We start from the raw sequence: 25,289 nt of genomic DNA on the forward strand, positions 1-25,289 counted from the left end.
ATTAACTATTGAAATATAATAATAATAATAATAATAATATCGAGTGACCTGGCTGGCTCAGGTCTGGTGTCAGAGTTTTCAGGTCGCAACTGATCAATTCCAGGGCCTCTGACATGACCTAACGACTGCTTGCTAGACAGCCGGGACCGACGGCTTAACGTGTCCATCCGAAACACGGGAGTGGCCCGAGATAAATATCTTGCCCGGGCCGGGATTTGAACCCGGGACTCTGAATCATGAAGCCAGCATCTGATCCACTCGACTACGCCCACTCATTGAAATAATAATTATTATGTAGGCTAATTACCCCATGGATTGAATCCGTCCGGGGGGAGATGTGAGTGACATATAATTACTAATATCCAATTTTAAAATAAAGTTAACATTATAATTGAGTTCAAGAAAGTGCACTAATTTGAACAAGAAAAAATCTGGTGTAGCGCACTCACACAACTTTCCTTGCCGTTATGAAAATTGATCACCTGACGCTAGTGTTCCCGCGCATCACAAGTGTACTATTCAAAGATTTGAGCCAGCTGGTGACAGGGCAATAACGCTGGAGACACACATGAGGTCTGCTATCTCTTCATAGTGAATGATTTAATAGAATCAACAATAATTTGCAATTGAATAATCACATTTTCTCGAATTTAAAGCTTATTTTCAATTTTAGTTGAAAATGTTACTGAACATTAATTGTAGAGATTTTCATGCTCAATCTACTCCACTTGATTTTTTTTGTTTCAATTGTATCTGAAGCCTGATAATTGGGAATCTATCTGCATTGCTGGGGCGGAGCTCCTGAAATTTTTACAGATATGGGACTCGTGGCAGTTGATAGAGCTTATCGATGACTATTTTAGGTATGAATTTGATCAAAATTGTTGGAGCCGTTTCCGAGAAAATCACGAAAAACCCTGTATTTGACAACATTTTCGCCATTTTAGCCGCCATCTTGAATTGCATTTGATCGAAATTGTTCGTGTCGGATCCTTATAGTGAAAGGACCTTAAGTTCCATATTTCAAGTCCTTCCGTTAATTGGGAGATGAGATATCGTGTACACAGACGCACATACACTCATTCACACACACTCACACACACATACAGACCAATACCCAAAAACTAATTTTTTGAACTCAGGGGACCTTGAAACGTATAGAAATTTAGAAATTGGGGTACCTTAATTTTTTTCGGAAAGCAATACTTTCCTTACCTATGGTAATAAGGCAAGAAAAGTAAAAAAAAACAAATTTTAAAAACCACATAATAGAAATTCAATACATGTGAATTGTCTTTTCAGAAGTTTCGTTCAGAAATTGATTCAGCATAATTACCATTGATTAGAAGTCCGATTCCCTTGATTCTAACGTCATAGCCAGCATCCCGCAGTTGCTTTTGAGTTGAATATAACTTCTTCTTCTTTTCTCTCGTTTCCTTGTAACAATCTGGATGGACAGATAGCTTAAGAGTCTTTAATCTTATTCCATTATTTAAAGTCTTCTCATAGCCTTATAAAAATCTTATTAACACATAGTCAAATAGGTTGAGTCTTGTAGTTCTTCAATTCACAAAATTTTCAGTCTTCAAGTATTTTTATAAAATAGATTTTCAAATTTGGATGCTTCAAAACTGAGCATAGAAGAAATCTTTCACGATGAAATATTCAGTTACAATCCGTTGATCTCTTTCCTGTCAATAGTATTCAAGTTCTAGTTTTTATTCGTAATGTGAGAGTTGCTGATGAACTAATAATATGGTAAATGGTAAAATGTATTTTTGATGGGTTTGTTGCATCACTATGGACGATTTATTGAGATAAATTCTGGAACGAAATTTGAAACTAAATCCTGTTTGCTGAGACCAATAAGGATTTATAACGATTTAAAGTATTCCATCTCTGCTCCTGTTTGAATATTTTTTTATTCATCCTACTGTTCATGGTACTGATCAGCTACATGTATTATTATTTTTCTCCTCAACCTCTCATTCCCAGATACCTTCCACTCTACTTGACAATCATGCAAAAACCTGATGCAACGCAACTATTACTTTTGTTCTCTTGATTATTTATTTTTTGTTCTAAATTCCTCTGTTCATCATCCTTCCAAAGCCTTTATCAGTCCAATACTTATTAATTCTTCTATTGTTCCACTCAATTGAATTTCTTGTAGTTCCTCTGCTAGAGTAATTGTATTACGAGTATACAAGATAATGATGAACTCCAACTTTGAATTGAGTAACAACACTCCAAACTTCTAATACAACACGCAATGTTTATGATTATTGGAAAACTTCAATTCTGTAGCGAAAAGGACTTGATGAGCTCCAAAAACGGGAGTCACAAAATTGACAGATCGATGTTATTCAAGCACGAGTGACAACAAAACGACGTCTCCGTTCAATGGGATTAAAAATAAATTGGGAGGAAGTTTTCAGAAGTTCTACTTTATATTTCTTTCCCGACGATTTGTTTGTTCCGGAGTAAACAAGACGTGAATTAATAGGACGACATGCAAGTTCTTCTACTCATGCTCAACATCTTCTGTCTCTCTTATTCCTCCTCATCTCTATATTATTTGTCCCTTATCTCACGTTCCTTTTTGTTATTCTCGCTGTAAAACTCCACGACCAATCCTTCCTAAGATCAGATCAATAGTTAATTCAGCTCTATATTATTAGTTTGCTCACCCAATGACTAAATTATCCTGTTTCTGCGCCTCAATCGGTCTTTTATATTCTCACATTCTCTGCTTGCATCCTCATCAGAGCGCATAGCAATATTTTATATGTACTTTGTTCCTCTTGAAAAAACAACCAGTTTCAACTGAAACAGAGAATGAGTTAGTGCCAACTCATAGACATCATCAATTTCTCAATCATGCAAATCTGATATTTTCTTACTGTAAATTCTTCATAAATACAACAACACGATCGTATTCTTAATTCTTCATGTAGAAATAAGAGTCAAATTCAAATAATGCAACATCCAAAATGACTACCATATAGGTTAATTATTTATTGTTGTATACGACAGTATTCAGTCATTTTGCGATATATATATATATATCTATGTGATACCACAGAGATAGAACAACTAGAAAATGCAATAATTTAATGTTGTGGCATGAAATAATGCTACAACATTATGCGACACCTGGGTCGCCTGGAAGTCTTTCGAATTCTCCATGAAGAATTTCTAGTAGGATAAGGTTCAAGCTCAAATATCTCAAAGCTCAAAGCTCAAAGCTCAAAGCTCAAAGCTCAAAGCTCAAGCTCAAAGCTCAAATAGCAAGGATCATAAAAACTAGATATTTGATCAAATATAATTTGATTTTATGAATTATTTCAACTTCTGGGCCATTCAAATAAGTACTTCATTTGGAAGTCAAGGTACAAAGAGGAAAGTGGAACCACAGAGATAAATTATCATTTGTAGGGTAAAATAGAAAGCTACGATAAAAGGAATGGAACGGAGTTGATTTCAATGTTTGACGGCTTAACAAATTAGACTGAACGACAATGTCGCTCCTTTTTACTCCTATCAGTAGTAGTTCTCGTGGCGTGGAGTTTTTTCTTGATTTTTCGGTGCTTCTTCCATTCTTCGCGACGATGTCTTCCTCCTCCCACCATTCTTTGTCACTCGCTTCCAATTCTCGCTGTCAATTTTCTCTTTTGCTTACAAATGGCGTTCTTGGCGCGTAATGGATTTTATTACAGTCGGTAGCTTTCGGGAGCCATTTTTCACTTTTCGGCGTCTGAACCCTCTTCTCAATCATTTACTACCACTCCTCTTTCTTCTTCTTCTTCTTCTTCTCATTTTCTCTTCTTCTTCTTCATCTTCTTCTTAATTTATTTTCTTCTTTTTTCTTTTCTCTTATCTAACTTCACAATATTCATTCACTGCTCTCCTTCATTACGTCTGTCACTTGTTATTGTCAATACTCCTCTTATAATCACACTTTTTCTCTCTCTCTCTCTCTCTCTCTCTCTCGTCCACTCTCTAGCCCTCTCACTCTAAAGATCCGATCCACTTCTTTTCTCATGATTATTGTCTCTCATTTTGCATTTCAACTTCAAAATTATTGATCAATCTCATCAGCCCCTTCCTTATCAGTTTGTTCTTTTTCTCAACACCACAATCAATCGATTTTCATGTTTAGAAATTGGAACAAACAAATTTCGAAGTAATCTCAACTCAATTCTCAAGTCTCTTCTTATGGATTGTAATTGATTCTCTAATTATTATTGTTAATCCATATCACAGGTTTATTTCAATCATTCTCACATGACCCAATAGTTCATTGAGGTATATTACACATTTTAGAATGATGAAAACATAACCTTTACTCCTTGTATTTTCGATAATCAGGAGGAGGAAAAGACTCAAACTTACGTTTTTTGTATACTTCCGGTGAACCAATTTATTGGAATAAGCTACTCCAGTAGACTATTCATTCAGCTACTTGAAACCAGCCTTCTCATCCCTCATTCTTTGTTTCTACCAATTCGTCAACAAACTCTCATTCATCATAATTTCTCAATTTTGAACTCTTCAATGGGAGCTTATCTCGAAGTATTATCTTGATCACTGAATCACGAGGAAGCCTAGTGGTTTCTAAACAGATGAAATCTCACGAGTAGATGTACAAGTACATGCCATTCCTGTTCATCGATCTCAACTAGAATTTGATTACTAATGACTGATGCTGCGATATCTGTTCAGAGAACTTACAGCATCTCGCTTGTTGTAACTGGCAGATATAGTAAAGTACGCAGTACATCGATACATAGATTTGTGACTGATAGATATAGTAAAGCAAACAGTAAGATATACATATAGATGAGATGGGAATGTAGATATAGAGTAGGCAGTGCATAGATATATGGATACGATAGGAGTGAGTGACTCATAGATATAGAGCAGGCAGTGCATAGATATAGATAAGATAGGAGTGCATTGAGTGGTGATGTGTGGCGGGTTGCCTACACAGTGGGCTCAAAGGCGTAGCCTGTTTGTTGAGGACGGCAGAATGTTGTTTGGATGCTGCAAGCTGGCTTGCTGGCTTTCGACAACGACATTTGGTCAGGATCTATGGTTTATCTAGTCACTCTCTCTATCTTTGATTACTCTATTTTGGATTATTATATTTTGTCTCTATCTTTCTATTGAAAATATTATAATATTATACGAGTATCTCTGTAATCTTTCCGTCTCTCTAGTCTTAGATCAATTTAGATTAGTTAGAATAAGATTATTTCATTCATGTAGATCACAAATCACAGGGCATAGTATTTCCTCTCCTCAACACAATATCCCCCATCCTCCTCCAGGAATCGACATAATTTGAATTTTGGACGTTTCCACTTCATGTTTGTTGTATGATATTTTCTAGTTTTCTTAGTCCCTTATTTGTTATTACGTCTCTTATCATCCGTTGTTTCGCAATATGGTCTTCTACTGTCTCCATAAGAATGGGAAGTACTCTGTTCTAGTAAATGATAAAGAAGAGGAAGATGAAGAAAAAAGAAGAAAAAGGGGAAAAGAGGAAGAAATAATATTATAAAAAAGACGAATAAGAATGAGAAACAAAGGAATGAGCTGGCTCTGAAAGAAGAGGAAGCATACTTTTAATTGACAGAAAACATTTATAGAACTCCAGCATTCGGTTGAATGTAGAACGTTCTTGTTGTGAAGAGGGATTGTTGGATTCTCCCTGATAGGAAGATGACAAGAGGATGGGTGATTGCAACGGCGTAAGAGAGGGGACGAGGAAGTGAAATTGAATACATCATCAGGGCTCTTCTTTATTCAGTCGTTCTTCCTTCGTCTCTTCCTTTGTCACCCGATGATTCTCAGCCATCATCAGTCACACAATCCTGCAAATGGGAAGACAATGAAGAAGGATTAATAATTCAAAGGTGTGATGGTTTATAATGGCGAGAAAAATATCGATTTGATGAAAGTTGTATTAGAAGAGAAAGACGAGATAGAAGGAAGCTTTTTTCAAGGGAGTGTCCCATTTAGTTACGGGTTGCCAGATTTTGAGCGTTGTTGGGTCTCCCCAACTTCGAAGGTCGATTGAAACCTCCACCACTCCACTGTCCCCTTGCCCTATCATAGACAGTCATCCTGAAGCAATAGCGGCCCTTCAGCATTTATTAAGCGCTTGCTTTTATGCAAAATTCGAGGCCCCTCCTTCCTACGAGTAGTCATCATCTTTCGGACGTCTCTTTCTTTTGCTGATCATCTTTCTCTCTCGTACTGACCAGCACGTGCTCAACAATGTTCTCTCACTCATTCCTTCTCTCACTCTCCTACCCATTCACCCGTTGTCTCTTTTCAAGAATATCCCACCACCTAATCCTCTTCCTTCCCGACCATCATCGTTCAAGTGATGGGCTCACACTGCGATGGCCGCGAATCAACGTGAACAGATTTCGGACAGAAGGGACACGCTTTTTGCCTCTTGTGCGTGTGCGCGTGTGTGCAGACGCATGCATGTGTGTGAGAGCAAACCTCATATTATTTGATCTCCCTCACGAATATCGGGCACGTTTGTCTTGTTCCTCTCACAGTGGAAACCGAATGGTCAGTCTTGGGTTGGCTTCTTCATTCGCAAGATTTTTCTTCCTTCGTACTCAGTATTCCCTTACACTTCATATCAGCTAAATCTCTTATCTCAACTTTTCAATAATTTTTATATTAATCATTCATAATATGTTTTCATAATAGTTCCTTCTCTTCCTCCTTCTCCTCTCCCTTTCTTCATCTTGGTAGAGAGTTACTGGGAATAATATTATGAGTATTCTCTCTAAAGAATGGACATTGATGTTTCCTTTTAATCCTTTATTTTTTATCCTTTTCTTTGGAATTGACCCATGTTTCTGCAATATTCTTCCAACACTCTTCTTCCTTATCTCTCTTTCCAGCTTTTCTATCTCTATCTGTCTCCCTATCTTCCACTCATTCCAGCATCACTCATTTCATTCAAGAGCTTTATGAGCTATTCCATTATGAGATACCCTGGATATATTGCACTCACTATTATCTACATGATATATATTTGCACTTGAATAGTCTATGTACTTAATATCGATCCTCATGTTAGGGTCTGCCCTATTGTTATCAAGAATATGGTAAAGCATAATATATCACAATGCGATATACAGATGTAGTACATGGTTGTGTATATACAACTCATACATGCTTCTGGTATTCAAGGGGATAGTTGTAATAGGATAGTAATCAGAATATAGATTTCCAGTGATGGACTATAATATAGAATAATAATCTTGTCAGCCGAATATAAATAAGAGGATATCTTATTAGAGACCGGGAATCTCTATTATTCGTAATGTATGAATATTACGACCTGGTATTAAGAATCTAGAATGAGGAATGTCTTGACTGGTAGTGGATGCGTTTGAATGCACTTCCAATCACAATGCACATCAATGATTTGATTTGAACATTTAATTTTGTCAATAAAATTGATGACTTTGAATTATATGCTATTAATCTGCTTCTGGTTGTGTTCTAGTTCCAGATATCTTTGAAAAATGAAAAGTCGATTTCACTCAAGATTTCAACTGGAAAGATAATGATTGGAATATACATACCAGTTGATAAGGATCAAATTGAACGTTGTATGACAAAAGTGGTTTCTTATTATAACTGGAAAAAACCCTTATTGCTTGCTTCCACTTTTCTGATTTGGGATAACTTGATACTTTCAACTGGATACATTGAACTATATTATGTTGATTCGAGTCTCCGATGGATTAGTAAACCATCGAGCTCTATTGTTGCTGTAGCAGTTTCGGAACGTTCCGACAGAATATTTTGACGGTATAAACTAATTTAATTTTCTTGAATACAAAGGCTGGGTCAGTGCACTTTGCTCGAGTGTGGCAGGGGTGCCAATGAGTTAGAAAGACCGGTCGGTGGGTGAAAATGAGAGTGAAAAAGGAAAAGTGAGTGAGATATTGGGTGAGTGAGGAGTGGAGTAGAGGAAGATAGTGAGTAAAAGAGAGTGAACTCAAAGGTCTGGAAAAGCTTGAGCCGAACAATCCACACAGAACGTGCCATCTAGTTACTTTACCCTCCTCTATTCCCTTTCTTTTCCTCCTTCTTCTCATTTTCAAGGTCTTCATGGGAAGGAAATTCCTTTCTGTTCGTTGTTTTTCATTCCACCCCTGTCCCTATCATCATTACTATTATCATCCCTTATCCAGTGAGTTCCGTTTCCCTTTCTCCTTGAAAAAAAATGTTTACTGGAATCATCAATAACGAAATTTTTAATAAGGAACGTAGCTTCTGTCAGGGCGGATATCCTTCTCGTTTTCTTCCCTATTTTGCTTGTCGCCGTTCTTTTTATTCTCATTCCTAATATTTCTTCTTCAGCCTAGTTCTTGTTCTGTTACATTTTTCAAGCCCTTATCGTAATTCACTTTCCAAATAAACAAATGGTCGTATACCAGCAGGTTATAATGATATCACGTTACATAGCCTACAGTAGCTGTAATAGATGTAATCCAAAATGTGAACATAACCGGTGGTTTGCATATTCAAATTCAACAGCAATAATCTGATTACAAATAACATAGGAACTCAGTTTCATAAAGAGCATAAAGAGCTTAGGTTTGGCAATACGATAAGTTTCCTTATTCTGAATGAGCTTTGAATGCTCATACAATCAATTCAATGAGAAGTGTTGTTATGTATTCTGTATATCTATCTACCTTTGAAGTATTATATTACATCATCATAGTTGTATTATAGTCCAACGTTCTGGAACAGGAAAAACCTGAAATCAATATTGTGAATAGTGTGGAGAGTATTTTCGAAAGAGTTGAACCTTGAATTACTTTTACCCACTTTCTCATCCTATGTCATAATTGAATGAATGAACTAATGGGAAAAATACAAAATAATATGTTCCAAAAATATGAATCCTTTCTATTCTTTATCGGAGTCAATTCCATGAACACTGATAGGCTCATGTACTTGAATGTTGGATTACATTCTATTTATTCTACATTCTTCAATGAACTATTGAAAATCCTCCTTGTTTTACCATATGAAATTTGACATCGAATAGCTTTCTACTTCAAGGAAAAATGTTGAAGAAAATGAAACTATTTTGGAACGCAATGATATAAATTTTGGAAATACAAAAAACAAAGCTCCAGATGAAGCTTTTACAATATTTGATATTCGGAATCATATTGAAGCTTTTATAATAATAAGCAAAAAAAGTTCTATAGTGATAACATCCATCCCCTCCAAATCCCAAATCCAATATACCAAATGTTTAAAGTCACGTCTCTCAACAGTATCGCTCGTGATGGGGATATCGGTCATTGCTGTAATTTCGTAACTGTATCGCTTATGCACACAACAAACCAACAGCGGAGCCGGGACCAGTCAGTTAATAAGCTGAATTTCGAAGCAAATAACAAATTTGCTCAGGAATAGGACGAGTAAATAGGATATGCGCGCGCACACTAGCGTTTTGTGAAAGTTGACCAACAACGGCCTCTCGCTGACATTCCATCATCAGTTAACTGACTCTAGTTTCTGTTATCACCGAAGTTATTGTTAGTTCGGTCGTTGTTTCATTTCGTTATTGTCAGTTTGATTTGCTTTGTGTCGGTCAGTCGCGCGATTACATGCGGCCTGTTTTTGTTGTCCGATGTTCGATGTTTGTTGTCTGCGCGCTCTGGCGGCTTTGTTTGACAACAACGGCCATGAATTAATAAAATAGCGGCCGGTCTTGCTGGCGGGGGACAGGGTTCAAGATAAAAGCGTAAGAATGTATGGCTGTTGAAGTTCGTAGTAGAGTTCAATGTTCTGGCTGTGTTCTAGTTATCTTGCAGACGACAATTCATGTTTTGCAGTGTAATTTGAATGAGTTAGAGCTTTTGCAACTGCATTGTTGGCTCTCACTTCTTCCATCGTTGACAGATAGATGACATGCTTGTGACGGAAATAGATGATGATAAGCTTATGTTTTACGTTTTCTATCTTCAATGTAAAAAGTATTCTGCACAATTGAGATTTAGCTTATGGGAATGAAAAACTTGTTGCACTTGAAAAGCATGACTCATGACGTCACGTAAAGCATGAATCAAGTAAATAATAATAGCCTTCTGCACAATTGAGGCCTATTTATTATAGGACTGAAAGACTTGTTGCACTTTACAAAGCTTGACTCATGATGTGATAATTTGAACTGAACTGTCAAGCTATGAGACGAGTGTCATCTGAGGAATGTGTATGTGAGACGGTTGATATGAATACTTGACATGAAAATGTTATAATAAGCCAAGCTTGATTACAATTTCTATGCTGAGATTCTCGAATAATCCCATTTTTTTCAAAAAATGAAAATTCTTTTTTTTCGTCATGTGAAATTTGTTGCGGTCTAAAAAACATGAATAAAGCAAGAAAACATGAATGTCGGGCTACACCAACCAAACTTAAAAATCTAGTGAATTACCTGATCAAACCTACAATTGCATCTATATTGTATCTCTCGGGCGATTTCATGAATCAATCTTTATGCGGAAAATGTAAAGGAATATCCATCATGCATTTCTTGGAATCTATTATTATTCCTCTTCGTGGAAGCTGTACAATGATATGGATTAAAGCTGTTCAAAAGAATTTTTTTAGGAGTAATAGAAATATTTTTCCAATGATAATCAACAAAAAAGTCCGAATATACTATTAATTTCTTATGGTTTATATTGAACTGTATGTGGCTGGCTCTCCTGCTTAAGACGATCGTGACATACACTTAGCTTGCTCTATGAGGATTTGTAATTCCACTTGCCTATCCTTCTTTATCATTATAAAATTCATCATAGAAATGAAATATTTTCATTGTCATAACTGAGAGGATTATACAACAAAGCTAAATTTTTCCATTACTACTCCTCCAGACTGAAACTGAAGTTTGTCTCATACTCCTGTTGATCAACAAGAATGTGTTTTACTCGTTCTTTCCTCCTCATTAGTGATTGGTCTTAGCAAGAATATTATTAATTTTTACTATTATGTCAAACACCTATCACATCGAAATCGTGAGTTCTTTCTCTTCTTGGAAGGAGGAGTAAAATAGGTTCTCTATTTCGTAGCTCAGGTTCACGTACCTCGCATGCTATGAGGGCTTTTCATACTACCTGTTCTACCCTTTTTATCAATAATGGATCCCATTATGATTCCTCACTATATCCCTTATTATAAATCATTATGGATATTTTCAGTGTCATGCTGAGCATGATCAAGTGTGATTCTTTTGTTGCGGTCATCAGGAAGTGGACCAATATTATGGTGGATCGATCGGGGCAGAACCTGGGTCCTGGGGCACTCTTCGACAGGGGAGGAAATCGAAGCACCGAGTGTGGAGGGGAAGGTTGTTAAGGGTTGATGGTGGGGGTAGAACAGACAGCAAAGGCCCAACATCGGAGGGTTAGTAGACGCGTGCACCAAGTTCCACCCTTCAGTTGTAACAGCGCCGTTAACCAGAGCGCGCCTCTGGAGCTCGAGAACTCTGGTTGGTCAATCGCTCGCTCCGTCCTTGTCAGCCGTGTTTCATCGGCGATCACTCCGTCTCGCTTCAGCTAACGTCACTCATCACCGTCCACGGGAACCATCCACTCTTTCCTGACGTCATCTAGCCACCTGTTTTCTGCTGACTTCTTCAGAAATCACCCAAGGTGACTTCCAGGAAAAGCATCTACTTTTTCTTGACGTCGTCTATCTTCGAGCAAAGCTCTCCGGCTCTGTTGAGGTTACCGTCCTCGGAAAAGATCCTCTACTTCGTGACGTCATCTGACCTCAACTTATAAATCTGTCACAATGGTTCACATAACCAATATGGTACGTCCGGATCCGTGCCAGCATTTTATTGTGAGTAAAAGTTTATTTCTAAATGGAAATTTTGAATTGTATGGTACATGTTTTTGTATTGAAGACTTGTTTCTAGAATAAAAATACAGGAAAAATGAAAATAAGCCAGTATAATATATGGGCTTATTAAATTGAATGTACGAATTAATGTGAAATGAATGAATGAATGTTGCTTGAATGTGAAACTCTTTGTTTCTTAAAAAATATCCACAATTATAATATAAACTGTAGTTGAGCAATGAAAAATTTCTCTCAAACTCTTTCACTCTCGTGAACGTGAATTCACAACGTTTTCACTTCCTCTCGTGACCAATTTCTGTACCCGGGCCCTTAGTTAACTTGTCGGGTCCACTTTTACGAGTCACCAAGTTTTCTCTAATGAGTGACAATATATAATATTGTCTCCATAATCATTTTTATTCGACAATGATATTTATTCACTTTTTGAAGACCAATAGTTGAGAAATTTATGATGAATACTAATCGATTATCAATATTTGGAACAAGGATTTTGTATTTCAAAGCTCAGATTAAGAAAATAATTCAATAGCAGAGTGAAGTTTCATGGATGATTAATAATGAACATGAATATCAATTTCATTCAAACTTTTCTCTACTATTCTGCAATAAATTACACTAATTGTTTGGAAGAAGTATGTGAGACAACGACTCCTGACAATGTTTTAACTTTTTAAACCCTTTTCTATTCTCGAATCCCTGTTCTTTTGAATGCGCTCACCATTTGTTCTGTGATAGCAGTTTCCCAAGATTTATCGCGTTTTTTTTTTCTTTTTTCAAATCCTCAATCCAAGGTATGTATTATAATGTTTTGAATGTATTATAATTTTTTAATTATAATATAAGTCATGAATGTATTATATGTGTATACGGCTCCATCTATTATAAAAACACTTGAAACTCCATAAGAATGGTATATTTGAGGTTATTTCACATAAAAATGTATACTAGTGTAGAAAAGACTTATGAGGATGTCAAAAAGTCATATTAAAATTGAGAGTGCCCAATATTTCTGGCTCTGAATCGATGAAACAACATTGTATTAGAACGTTCTTGAATTGGACCGAGACTTATTCAAAATTCAATTTTCAGATGTTTCTTATTCAAATTCAAATATCAATAAAAATTATACACTAATATTATATTTATTGCTATGATTTGAAAAGATTTGAATCCGCTAAGTTCTAGTAGGTCGGTTATCGCCTTGTCACAGTACATACCACATGAGAGTCAAAATTACTAAACGTACTAGTCAAACTATACCACCACTTGCCAACAAAATCACCAATTCTGCCTGGAATGTGTGTGTAGCCTACAGTCCGTAGGTGAAGCACATTAATTTAGCGATGGAATAAGCTTGATTCGGAGTACTTCTCTCATTGAATGGAGTGCTCTGCGCAACAGTTCGCTGAATGTTTAGCATGACTTCATACTTGGCCATTAGGAAATCACAGCAACTTTCAGTATTTGCATTGAAATCGTAAACTGTCAGACACATTCCGCGCGGTTGCTTTTCAAAAGGCATTGCTCTGCTCTCGCCACCTGTTGAAGTCAGCCAGCCTTTCACTAGCATTTCGAGCTGCATTCAAAAATGTATTATTCCATTCATTCCCCGAGAGCCTCAATTTAACGCCACATTGATTTGCATGGAAAAATGTTGAGGCTTGAAAAATTCTGAAAGCTTCTGGTCTGATTTCTATGGTTTCTCCTCTAAGAAACTTCTGTTCGGAATCAAAAGTGAATGAATACAATTTCCAATTATTACTCATACTATTAAAAAGTTGTTGTCGGGCAACGATTATTACCTAAGTGAGAGTATCATGTGATGCTTCTCAGGAATTCTATCAATTTATTTCTTGAATGAATGTTGTCACAAGAGAATTTCAGGGCTGATTGCTGTTATAAATTCTCCTATTATTGTAATGTTTGATCAATCATGTGGTGGAAACTGAACTAAAATAAGTGATGAATAGGGTTTTACTCTTCTTTCCACTTTTCATTATTAGATAGATGAATTTTCTTAATTTTTGTGAATGCAATGATTCATTCAGAATTCAATAAGTCAAGTATGAAGTCTTTTCAGCTGTAAATTCATGATTAATTGGCATATTTATATTCTATTGATATTTTGGGTGCTCGAACATTATTCTGCATATAAGTTGAATGGTGTCGTCCAATGAGTGATTTCCAAAAGCGATCATGGAAGTCCATTAAGCGATCCATTGTTGAGAATAACAATAAGGATAGTCAGACGCTATCGCATGCATATGATTGATAGATCTGATAGAAAATGCCTGATACGTTCAAATCTCAAGGTTTGTTATCCCACATGCTACTAGCGTTGAAAAAATTGGTTTTTGTTATTTTGATGATTATGGCATGTGTTTTGAGTTGTAGCATGTGTAAATACCAAATACCATTCTATGCACAGTATTTTTCTCACTCGGAAACATATTATTTAGACAACATTCAGATAATGCTACTAGGCTATTGTTTTTTTCTACAAGAACTATTTTTTCTTCCTCCTCTATCATATTTTTCCAACTCAAATTTCATTCTCAGTCATAATCAAACCCAAAGTAATAGCATTCTCCAATTTACTATTCTTTTTCCCACTCCACATACCTGAACAATAATAATCCTCAGCTAATTAATCTTCATTTCTTTACAACATTATAAGACGATCCCTATAATATCGTATTCATCTTCTCAAAACATCATATCTGAGAACACATGCTCGGAGATTGCACCCATAGGCAGTCTCGTCAACTTAAACCGAACAACAATAAAAAGTCGAATGATGCTCCCGAGAAGAAGCTGTTTATCGCGAACGGCAGACGAAGTGAATGGATTTGTGGAGCAAATTCGTAGAGCAGTTTGCTTTCAGCGAGGAGGTGAATGGGAAATGGTACTCGGAGGAATGTTGTTGCCAGAGATGTCAAGCAAAGTGTTTCCACAAGTCGTTCAGCGGACAAAGGAGAAAGAAGAGTGAGGAGGAGATGAGGAAGCAGTCGGAACTGAAGACTATCTTTTATTCAGTTATCACGGATAATTAGACACGGCTTTGTTAGTTCGAGAAACGTACTTATTCTGGGAAGAGGGGCTTATCTTATTCCGCACTATTAGCGTTCGAACTCAGCTATCATCCTGCTCCTACTCCTCCTCCTCAAACTTCTTTGGAGGCTGTTCCGGGTGGGGGACGGGAAGAGGGAAGAAAACTTGCAGAGCAAGACAACAGCCGAAGTTGCTCCACAGGCAACGACGAAGTACTACATTGAAACTCTCTTGTGATTGTCAACAGTGGCCGTCCCTTATTCTCGAAGATCATCACTGAGGAAATCGTCCCCTTGTGATCCGGACTACGTTAGTGGAGACAATGTCAGAGTTTATCGAAGTCAACTGCTCCAATCAGCTATTGATGGATTTTTAGTCAATGATCTCCTGATAAATTGAAAAACCACTCTAATCGTATCAGATGGTGTATGATATGATATACTCACTTTCTTGTTCAGGGCTACTAAAAAATGGCTTTAAAGCTGAAACATGGTTTGAAGGATAGAAATTTATGTTGAAGAAGAGTACTTAAGTTTTCAATTTTCATTTACATGGGAAATATTATAATGGGATATCAAGATAGTTGAAAACGAGAAATTTGTGTAGTTTTTTACTTATTCAACATGTCGGCGATCAAATTATTTAGTATTATTTTAATATTATAAGTATTCATCAGAATCAGTTTGATATTATATCCTCTTTCTCTGGACTGATGATGATATGTCCTGGTGATAATTCTGATTGATTTCTCTTAACTCTTTTCCTCAGCAAAGTTTAGGAGGCCCTTCAACTTTGAGAGCTATTATTTTCGCCCTCTAATATTGGAAAAATTAAAGATGATATTCTTTTTTTTCGATTTTCATAATTCACTATTCACAGTTTGGAGAGTCGATGAAATATACAGAAAAATTCCAACCAAATACAGGAGATTGACTCACAAGCTGAATATTAAAGAAACAAAGTTGTGCGTGCTACATCAAATTAACACCAATAAGTAATGAATTATTACAAAGATTCACAATTTAGAGAATACTATTATGATTAGGGAATAAAACCTTGAATTAGTACTCATTAATCTGAAAACCGTATATTGGATAATAAAACTCAGAACTGAACAATGAGGCTCAAAAATATCATCCATATCACATTAGCAATAGTTATTGGATGGAATTTAATAACGTCGGCGGTTAATTCTTGACTATGATAATCATTGAAAGCGCTGCTATGAGATTCCCATAACATCATTAGCAGGGTAGTGGTTTTTCATTAACGGTCATATTTCCCGATGAACCGTGACCGTTCATATATCCAGAATGCGAATAATATTACGCTATGAAATGTAGGCAGAGCCAGATAATATTATTCTATCATTAATGGTTGGAATACAACTTTCGTTCAGCAGTAACCCGATCACTGGAATGTGTGCTCATATGCGAACCTGTGGTCGTGTAGTTATTATACATTGAGGCGAATCTACCAATAACGCGGTTCCCTGCTAACTGGGTCAAATTTGGTATTGGATCAGGTATTTTGAAGTGGGTACTATCAGCTTCAATAATACTATTACTCACATGCTCTCACATATAGACGAGATATGTATGTTCAGTTCAGATACGAGTAATAGTGAGCTATAATGATGTAGGTGGAGTTATTCTCGGTTATGATCAGGTATATTCGGCGTATGTCAGGTATGCATGATCCGACTACATTGATTTGCGCTGTGTTTGATTCAATTAATGATGAATTCGATCACATCAAGTGTATTCTAGCAATGGTAGGTATGAGTGGATGAGCCTGATAATGAGACTTTGAGTGATATATTTCAAGCGGGATGACTTTGTCTATTCCCAATATTATATTCGCGAATTCAACTCTCCTTCTTCGTCCAGACGGTTTGTCGGCTCTTACAGGTTTTTCTTATTGTGACAGTGTTGGAAGGAAAACGTGAATACTGGAATCACACTGAATCCATTTTTAATTTATCAGAAATGAACACTTTAAATCACTTTTCCTCTCTGAACGCTATCCTTCCAAGCTTAATCTAATATGAAAAGTATAATATTAAAACTATCCCTCAAATTTAAATAAAAGTCCATTCATTAAATAAATCAAACTATGAACTTCAACTTCATTCCTTTGAACACTATTCTCCCTTAAGAGATGATAAGAGATCATCTCTGATCTCTTATCACAGTGAAATTCAACTATGAAACGATTTCCTCTCCACGCCATATCTAGCACTCAATCCGAAACGCCTATCCAATTAATATCTGGCGCAAAGTTGCTCAGATACAATTAATTAATGATGGCGTAAAAGGAAATCCAGGTAGTAAATTGTCGGTGCAGTACGAAGTTGATAATTTTCGTATTATTTGTTGCGGGCGGGGGGGAGGTATATGTGTGAAGATGGAAGGGGGTTCAATAGGTATGGAGACGTGGTAGCTTAGACCTTAATTAGAAGGGTGTTAAGGGGGCATACAGCCTTACTACTCCATTAGCATCTCATTAATCTTCGTATGCTTCCCCCCCCCCCCGACCAACACCTTACCCCCCACAATTCTGGCTCACGTGTGGGTACATGCACACACCTGCCCCTCCTATCCTGCACGGAATCTCTTGTTTGAAACCGTAGCAGTGTATCTTGCCCAGTGTACACGTTTCTAATATATGGGCACACGGGTTTGGATTGTTGTGTCCCCCCTATACCCCAAAACCAACCCCCCCCCCACCAAGGCTCTTTCTAGCAAACCAGGTTAGTCCCAACAAGGTCATGTTGCCCGTTCCAAGAGTCATTATTCCCCCACAGTTAGCAGGATGAATTGCCGGCTGGATAAGAGCCTGATTTCAGCTGTTTAATTGTTGTACTAAGTTGGCTGCTCAGTTGCATTCGTTGTTTAATCCGGCAAGTTTATGCACAATCCTCCTCTGACTTGGTCGGAATCTACCAATTACTATCTGTAATTATATTAACTATTAAAACTGGGCGTTTCAACTGGTTGCCTCTTATCTTATTTCTGTTCAATTGTACCTACATTGAATTAATTTATTACCCATATACTCTATTTCTAGGAATACTTAACACTTTTTCAATTATACTGGCTTGTAAGAAGTACTCGGTCTAATAATTTTTTTTTCAATTTCATAGACTAGACCCTTCTTTAAATAGCTCATTTTTCTCTCTCCAAAACACTAGTAACAGATATTATTCTCTCATCAGGTATAGAAATGATTCAATTCTTATTATGAATAATTCACTTAGTTGTCCAATTGCAAATTAAAATTTGATTGATTGATCGATATCCGATAATATAAATATGTTAAGATCCATTTTCTCATCAGTCTGATCATCCTAGTATTTTGAAATGAGTTGCGTACTTACAAGTTTTAATTAGATTATTAATATATTAATGATACATTATATTACAATGATAAATTGCTATTCAAATTGAACCTGTAAAGTATCCTTATATTGTGAGTTATATCCGATGGGATCGTTTTGTTGATGTAGTATTTTCATTCTGTTTTGCTGATGTAAACAATAAAGCTTGATTTGATTTGTAAATAGAGTTTTTTCTAAATTCACTTTTTCGTTTCATTTTTGTAGAAACGGAAATATAGCCATCACGTCCTTAAAAACTGTAAAAATGTGCCAGTCCATATCCGCTATTCTTTACTTGGTCATTAGACCAGCTCTATTATCAGAGAACGAATCACTCTTCCGATTCTTTTTTTAAATGACCTGACTTCCAGGCCTGTACTTAGAGGGTATTTCCGTTCGATTGTCCATCGTGGGATCGATAGATGCTATAGAAAATTCCGATAAATTATTCACGGCAATTGTCAAGCCACTCTAGCACCTTCACGCAGTAACGTGACTTTTGGGTTTAGTTGGATTCGGGAATTGCTATGAGTGTGGTTGGTTTCCGATATCAACTTTGCTATCAACTCTGTTGTAATGCTGTTGCTTGATGACGTGATTGCGAGTGACTTCTGAATACATGGAAGAAATTATTATTGTGTTGTTAAAGATCTTTGAGAAAAAATAACCGGAAAGATTTATGGATGTTCTATTGAGTTAAGGAAATCATTGCTATCGGATTGAATTCAGTTTGATGTGTGTAAAACGACTGACAGTTCAGTATTCAGAAAGGAACAATGAAAATCATTGGAGAAGTAACAATATGAAGTAAAAGAGTTATAATTCTCATATGTGATGGTTTTTTTGAAATACAGTTATGAATATTCAAAATCCTCCAGTAACTGTTAATACCAAACAACACGATTATTATGATTGTCTGAATTCATTGATTTTAGATGGATATTTTCCACTGCATATGTGAGTACATTGATTGAATTTTTTTAATACCACTTCAATTGTGTTGTTTTTATTGAGAAAACCACTGTTTTTGATTCTTGTATTCATATTGGATCTATCAATTTTCTATGTACTAGATAATACTAGTATAAAGTCTCGAACATTTACCTCTCCACACACAGGCTTAAGCCTTCGTGGATGAGATGCATGTATTTTTTTCCTCTTTTCACATTTTGGTTTCATAAGGATTTTTTGTACAATACTTATTATGATCAAGTGTGATTGACTACAACATAATAAGCGTACATCTTAATTCATTAAAAATTGAACCAATTATTATTGTAAAATATGTTCAACTGTGTATTTAATTCATGCAATAAAATGGATTTGAATTTAAATTTAAATTTTCATTACTACGATTGAAATAACTGCTCATTCAACTTGAAAATGTGACCGGTGTGGTCACGAAACCACATGACCATGGTATACCGAATAAAACTGTGTAGAATTTGACAACATATTTGTGTTTTTATTCAATTATGGTGTGCTTATTTCTTACTTCAGGATTTCTTCTTTTATTGGTTATTAATATAATTTTTTCTCATATACCTTGAATTACAATCTGGAGTTGCATTTAACAGGGACTCAATGCATGCGTCAGAAGCCTCTCCAATATAAAGATATAATAACATAATATAAGAGTACAGTAGCTCTATGCGCCCTAAGTTAGCCAGATTCTTATAAGTTCGGCAGAACATACCATAGACCCTAAACCCGCCTAGGTCCTAGACCATATGCACTACAACCCTCCGGATGGGGCTCTGTGCACCCTCGGACATTATAAAGAATATCAACTGGGGTGAGAATAAAAAGTAGGTAGGGTACGAGATGAAGGTCAATGAACTCTGATTGTGACACGAGCAGTAGATTTGGTGAGATAAAAATTGTGTCAAGAGTGAATTCGCTCTAGAGCACTAGTACAATGTTCTTTTTCGTTTGTTGTTATAATGCGAGCATTTTGGGGTGTTATGACAGCGTCATACTTCTCTATTATTGAATGTTTTTCTATCTTTTTCATCCCATCCCCTGCAAACATTGGATCACGACTATAACAATATTATCACCATACTCATTCATTGTCATTATTTTGGGATAAAAATTATTTTGTTTGGAATAACTGACGAAACAAACTTTTTTGCAATAATTTCTAATCAAAATTCTGGAATGAAATGGTAAGGGTTATAAATCCTGTCCTATCATTCACAATCATTCTATGATTTTGTTTTTCGAAAAAATCGAAAAATATCGAAAAAATTAAGGTACCGCAATTTCTAAATTTCTATAAGTTTCAAGGTCCCCCGAGTCAAAAAAAGTGTTTTTGGGTGTGTGTGTGTGTGTATGAGTGTATGTGCGTCTGTTTACAAGATATCTCATCTCCCAATGAACGGAATGACTTGAAATTTGGAACTTAAGGTCCTTACACTATAAGGATCCGACACGAACAATTTCGATCGAATGAAATTCAAGATGGCGGCTAAAATTGCGAAATTGTTGTCAAAAACAGGATTTTTCGCGATTTTCTCGGAAACGGCTCCAATGATTTTGATTAAACTTATACCTAGAATAGACATCGATAAGTCCCATACCTGTAAAAATTTCAGGAGCTTCGCCCCATCTATGCGAAGTTTGATTTTAGATTCTCGATTATCAGGCTTTAGATAGAATTTGAACGAAAAATTCTGAGTGAAAAAGATCGAGCATGAGAATCTCTACAATTAATGTACAATAACATTTCACCTAAAATTAAAAATAAGCTTGAAATTCGAGAAAATGTGATTATCTAATTGCAAACTGTTGACAACTGTTGATTCTATTAAATGATTCACTATGAAGAGATAGCAGACCTCACGTGTCTCCAGCGTTATTGTCCTGTCACCAGCTGGCTCAAATCTTTGAATTATAGTAGACTTGAGATGCGCGGCAACACTAGCGTCAGGTGATCAATTTTCAAAACGGCAAGGAAAGTTGTGTGAGTGCGCCACACCAGATTTTTAAATATTAGTTATTAAAACCAGTACTCACTGTAGAGCGCTTCGGATTATTTTAATCTGTTGAAAATAGATGTAATGAAATTTAATAATAATTATATTACTGTGAATTTATAGTATATGATTAGTACAATTAATGTAATATTATAAATTTCATAGAGTATCATTTCAGCATTGGAATATAATCATGCACTGATAATAATAAAGTGTTCTCACATTTTAAAAATCATTTCATTAGTCCACGGCAGTCACTATACCTTTGAGTACTCTGGATGATATACTTGGGTAGATGAGGAGGACTGCAGCGAAATATATTATGTCGTATATATCCGTTCTTTGTTGTTACTATTTGACGGCTCTAGCCGAAATATGGTGGAAAGGGTGATGATGATGTTAGGTTGTGTGGAAACATGGCGGAGCATAACGAGGATATGAAAGAGAGTGGAAACTTTTAATGCTATTTCGTCATTCCCCCACTTCTTGTCGCACACTTTTCGCTGCTTTCTTTTCACGCCTCAATGAGCACGAATGGGAAGCATGGAAGTAGACGAAAAGAAAAATAGAGGAACTCGACGGAAAATGGAGGAAGAATTTTGTCGTCGTGTGACGAGTTTTCGGGGAGTTTTTTGATGGAGGCAAAGTACTCGTGGGTGGATGGAAAGATTCCTCCTCTTATAGATAGAAGTTGTTTCGTGAAAACAAGAAGTAAGGAATTACAAATAATAAAAGAAATGAGGAGAAAGTTGGGAGAAGTTGATAGAATACATGCAATGCTGGCAAAACGTCTGGCAAAGTTGTTTTCGCATCGATAGTGTTCCTGAAAAGAGATGAAAACTCGGACTTATCTCAATCGACCGAGAAGCAAAATCAACTCTAGTCGCACGGAAGAGCGTTTCAAAAGATTCTAAAGTACTGAAGTTTGATTTTGAAGCTAGCTTTGTTGTTTGTACCGTAGTCTCGGTGACTTGTTGAGGCGGGAATTTCGGAATGAAGGTGAATTCTTAGCGTGGTGACAAGGAGAGTAGGGAATTTCTCATTCGATGAGATATAACATTGATGAATTCAACGAATTTTGAAGACATAACTAAGCAGGAGAGTTATTCTACAAAACAGCAAAGTTTTCTATGAAGAATTTCTGTTTTAGAAAAGTGAAATAAAGGTCTATCAGTGTGACTAAGTTGAGACGCTCAAAGCACGCGTCTCTCCTCGTTATTTCCAGTAGTAATTTAATGTTAATTATTACAGAATATGGATTGAGTTTTGTCCAGTTGTTTTAGAATTATTTTGCTAAGATTATTCATAAATCCACTAGAGTGAGTGAATTCCAACTTGCAGGTTCGAGAGCTTCAATTAAAACTAATAATTTGTTCTTAGTTGTTAGGAGACCATGGATATTATACTGTGAGCAAACTATGAAGCTCTACACATGAGAATGATGTCAAGTCTGTAACTGAGGAATCAATAATTTTCACATAAATATTCCAATATAGCTTTATTGTCAATTTATTTATATATTTTCACACTTTCAATCGTTTTTTGTTTGATTATGGTGACTGTTTTATGGTTTCTATCTATTTACGTGAAAAATTCACTCCATTCATTCAATTTTTCAATGCCTCCTATCAATACCAAATCAGAGAAAAAATGTTATGAGAAGTTCCAATATATATCCTTGTGTTAAATTCAGGGATGGCTCCGCCAGTACATATTTCACGTTGTCCACAAACGTGGGAATTGTCAACGCACGGTCCTTTTTCTCACATTATGAACCTGTCAATCATCGCAAGTCGAGAAATAAATTTTCAAAACAATTTATTATTTCAAAGTTTTTAATAGAGGGTACTACAAGTTATTAGGTTACATCGTACGTGATGTCGTATTATTTTTATTAATTTAAAAAATATATGTATAGAACTATGCATGTTCTGCTTGATTTCTTACATTTATCATCTCGTAGACACGAGCATCATAATATGTGATAAGAAAATTACATCAACATAATAATTATCATGCATTATTGATGAAATATAATGTATAGATAAGAAGGGTACCTTGATGTTATTATCATTGCAGTAAAAGTGGTATAGTCCGATATGTAGTAGTCCTATAGAACAAGTTGGGTATGATAATATCTAAATATTGAGAGTTTCATTACTATAAACTCAATGAAAACAATCCAAAATTACTTGTATTTTGATTCCCCCAAATAATTTTTCAATTTATCACGTATGAAAATTAAACAAGCACAAATGACTTTTGATGCTAAAAAGCGGGCAATTTACTCAATTACCGTTTGGGTGCATAATGCATGCGTCGACTGCCGCCTTTGTGATGCAGTTTAAAGTACTAGAATAATAATGGAGGTCATATCCCCTACTCGTTCCCCTTTTCACCCCATTTTAGCATTACAAACAGCTTCATCCCCTTTAAAACCAACCCCCGATTATTCATTGCTATTTGTACAGGATGACCGGTAAATAATGCACGGGCTGTGACCGGAAGAACCCATTTTTTGAATTTGTATCGATCGCTGCGCTGGCCATTAATGATTGAGAGACAGCGACCAAATTACCGGTTGCCTTTGCAATTACAATTTGTGAGTGCGCAGTTTGGAGTCCAGACCCAATTATCATCTTACAGTATTCATTGTTTAGCTGTTTTGTACCTCTAACGACACATGGCTTTTGTTACGTGTATATAGTATTGAAATTTTGACTTGGGATAGTTTCTAGAGCACTGTTCCATTGTCACCATGCTTTCCAATTGATAATAATCAGTTGTTGATTATTTATTATAGGATTCATCTATTGATTCATACAATAAGTACATTATTAAAATGATAAGGAAAGAAAAAATAAGCCAAACTTGTGCTATTCCTCTCCCAAATGTAAATAATTTAGGTTAAGGTTAAGGTTTGTTTTTCAAGTGATTGATTATTTTAATACTAACTGATGAATTACTTATTATGCTGTCTAGCTTATTGAAAAAAGCAATACTTTCCTTACCCATGGTAATGGGCATGAAAGTAAAAATCACATACTAGATTAATGAATATATAAATCTCTCATATGTATTATTTTCCTCTCCTGGACTAAGTCATGATCTCTTCCTTTCAACCTCTTTTTCCAGTTTGTCTCTGTCCCTTCCACAACTTTTTGTCTTTCAACAGGCTCTGATTTGGAACAATCGGTCCGGAACAAAAAGTGACCTCACACTCTCGGCCGGCCCTACATTGAGTGCAAAGGACAGGACAGGTCCACCATACAAATTGAAATAGCGGCCTGTTAAATAGCTGGTACTTGGAGGCTTTCCCTCAACCCCCAGCAACATGAACTTTCCCTTACAGCATCTCCACCCTACCCATCACTCACGGCCAGGAAAAATCTTTGCCCAAAGGGTAGTGGGTTGACGTGGTGATATAGAACCCAATTTGAGTTTTGATTACCCCCTTGCCCACCCCCTTTCAATCCCTCAATCTATTCTGGGCTTTCCCCACCATCACTTGAGATCGTTTGGAGGGCGTGGGGGAGGTTTTGGAAACAACTAAAAACTCTAAACTCGAGATTCCCCCAGCTTTTTGAGTACAGCATACTCGAAATCTCCTCACTCACTTCCCTACTCCCAATTTGAACTACCTCATTACTGACGGCATTTTGCTTCTTTATTTTCTCCTTCCACACACCCAACAAAGTACCTCCCCCATTGAAAGTAGGAGAAAGCTCTGAAAACGAAAACCCTTACCTTTATCAAGTTGTGCCCCCTCCCCAGAGTACTTGACTTTATGTAGCTCAGCCGTTATACGTAACTGGTTTTTAATTATTCATGGCATACAGCACTTAGCTGTTATCTCTGTCCCTTTCCAACGAACTGAAACATCTCCATCGGCTTTCGAAAACTTTCTAAAGAGCAATTCATAGCTTAGGCACGGATTTAAT

The 25,289-nt window shown here is 36.2% G+C and overlaps 1 protein-coding gene across 37 annotated transcripts in view; it reads left to right on the plus strand.

Moving 5' to 3' along the window:
- The window catches only part of LOC111046754 (CUGBP Elav-like family member 4), a 433,104-nt gene that overhangs the window by 260,705 nt on the left and 147,110 nt on the right, over positions 1 to 25,289 (plus strand). For 2 of the 37 annotated variants that reach the window (XM_039434481.1, XM_039434496.1), the window contains exon 1: positions 11,504 to 11,919. The exons of 34 other annotated variants lie outside the window; for them this stretch is intronic. In XM_039434481.1, the coding sequence (XP_039290415.1) occupies positions 11,869 to 11,919 (51 nt within the window). In that variant the 5' untranslated portion in view covers positions 11,504 to 11,868. Of the gene's footprint in view, positions 1 to 11,502; positions 11,920 to 25,289 lie in introns of those variants that run through there. One more of the 37 variants, XM_039434479.1, reaches the window with a different exon arrangement.

The sequence above is a fragment of the Nilaparvata lugens genome, chromosome 8 (assembly GCF_014356525.2).
Source record: "Nilaparvata lugens isolate BPH chromosome 8, ASM1435652v1, whole genome shotgun sequence".
NCBI lineage: Eukaryota > Metazoa > Arthropoda > Insecta > Hemiptera > Delphacidae > Nilaparvata > Nilaparvata lugens.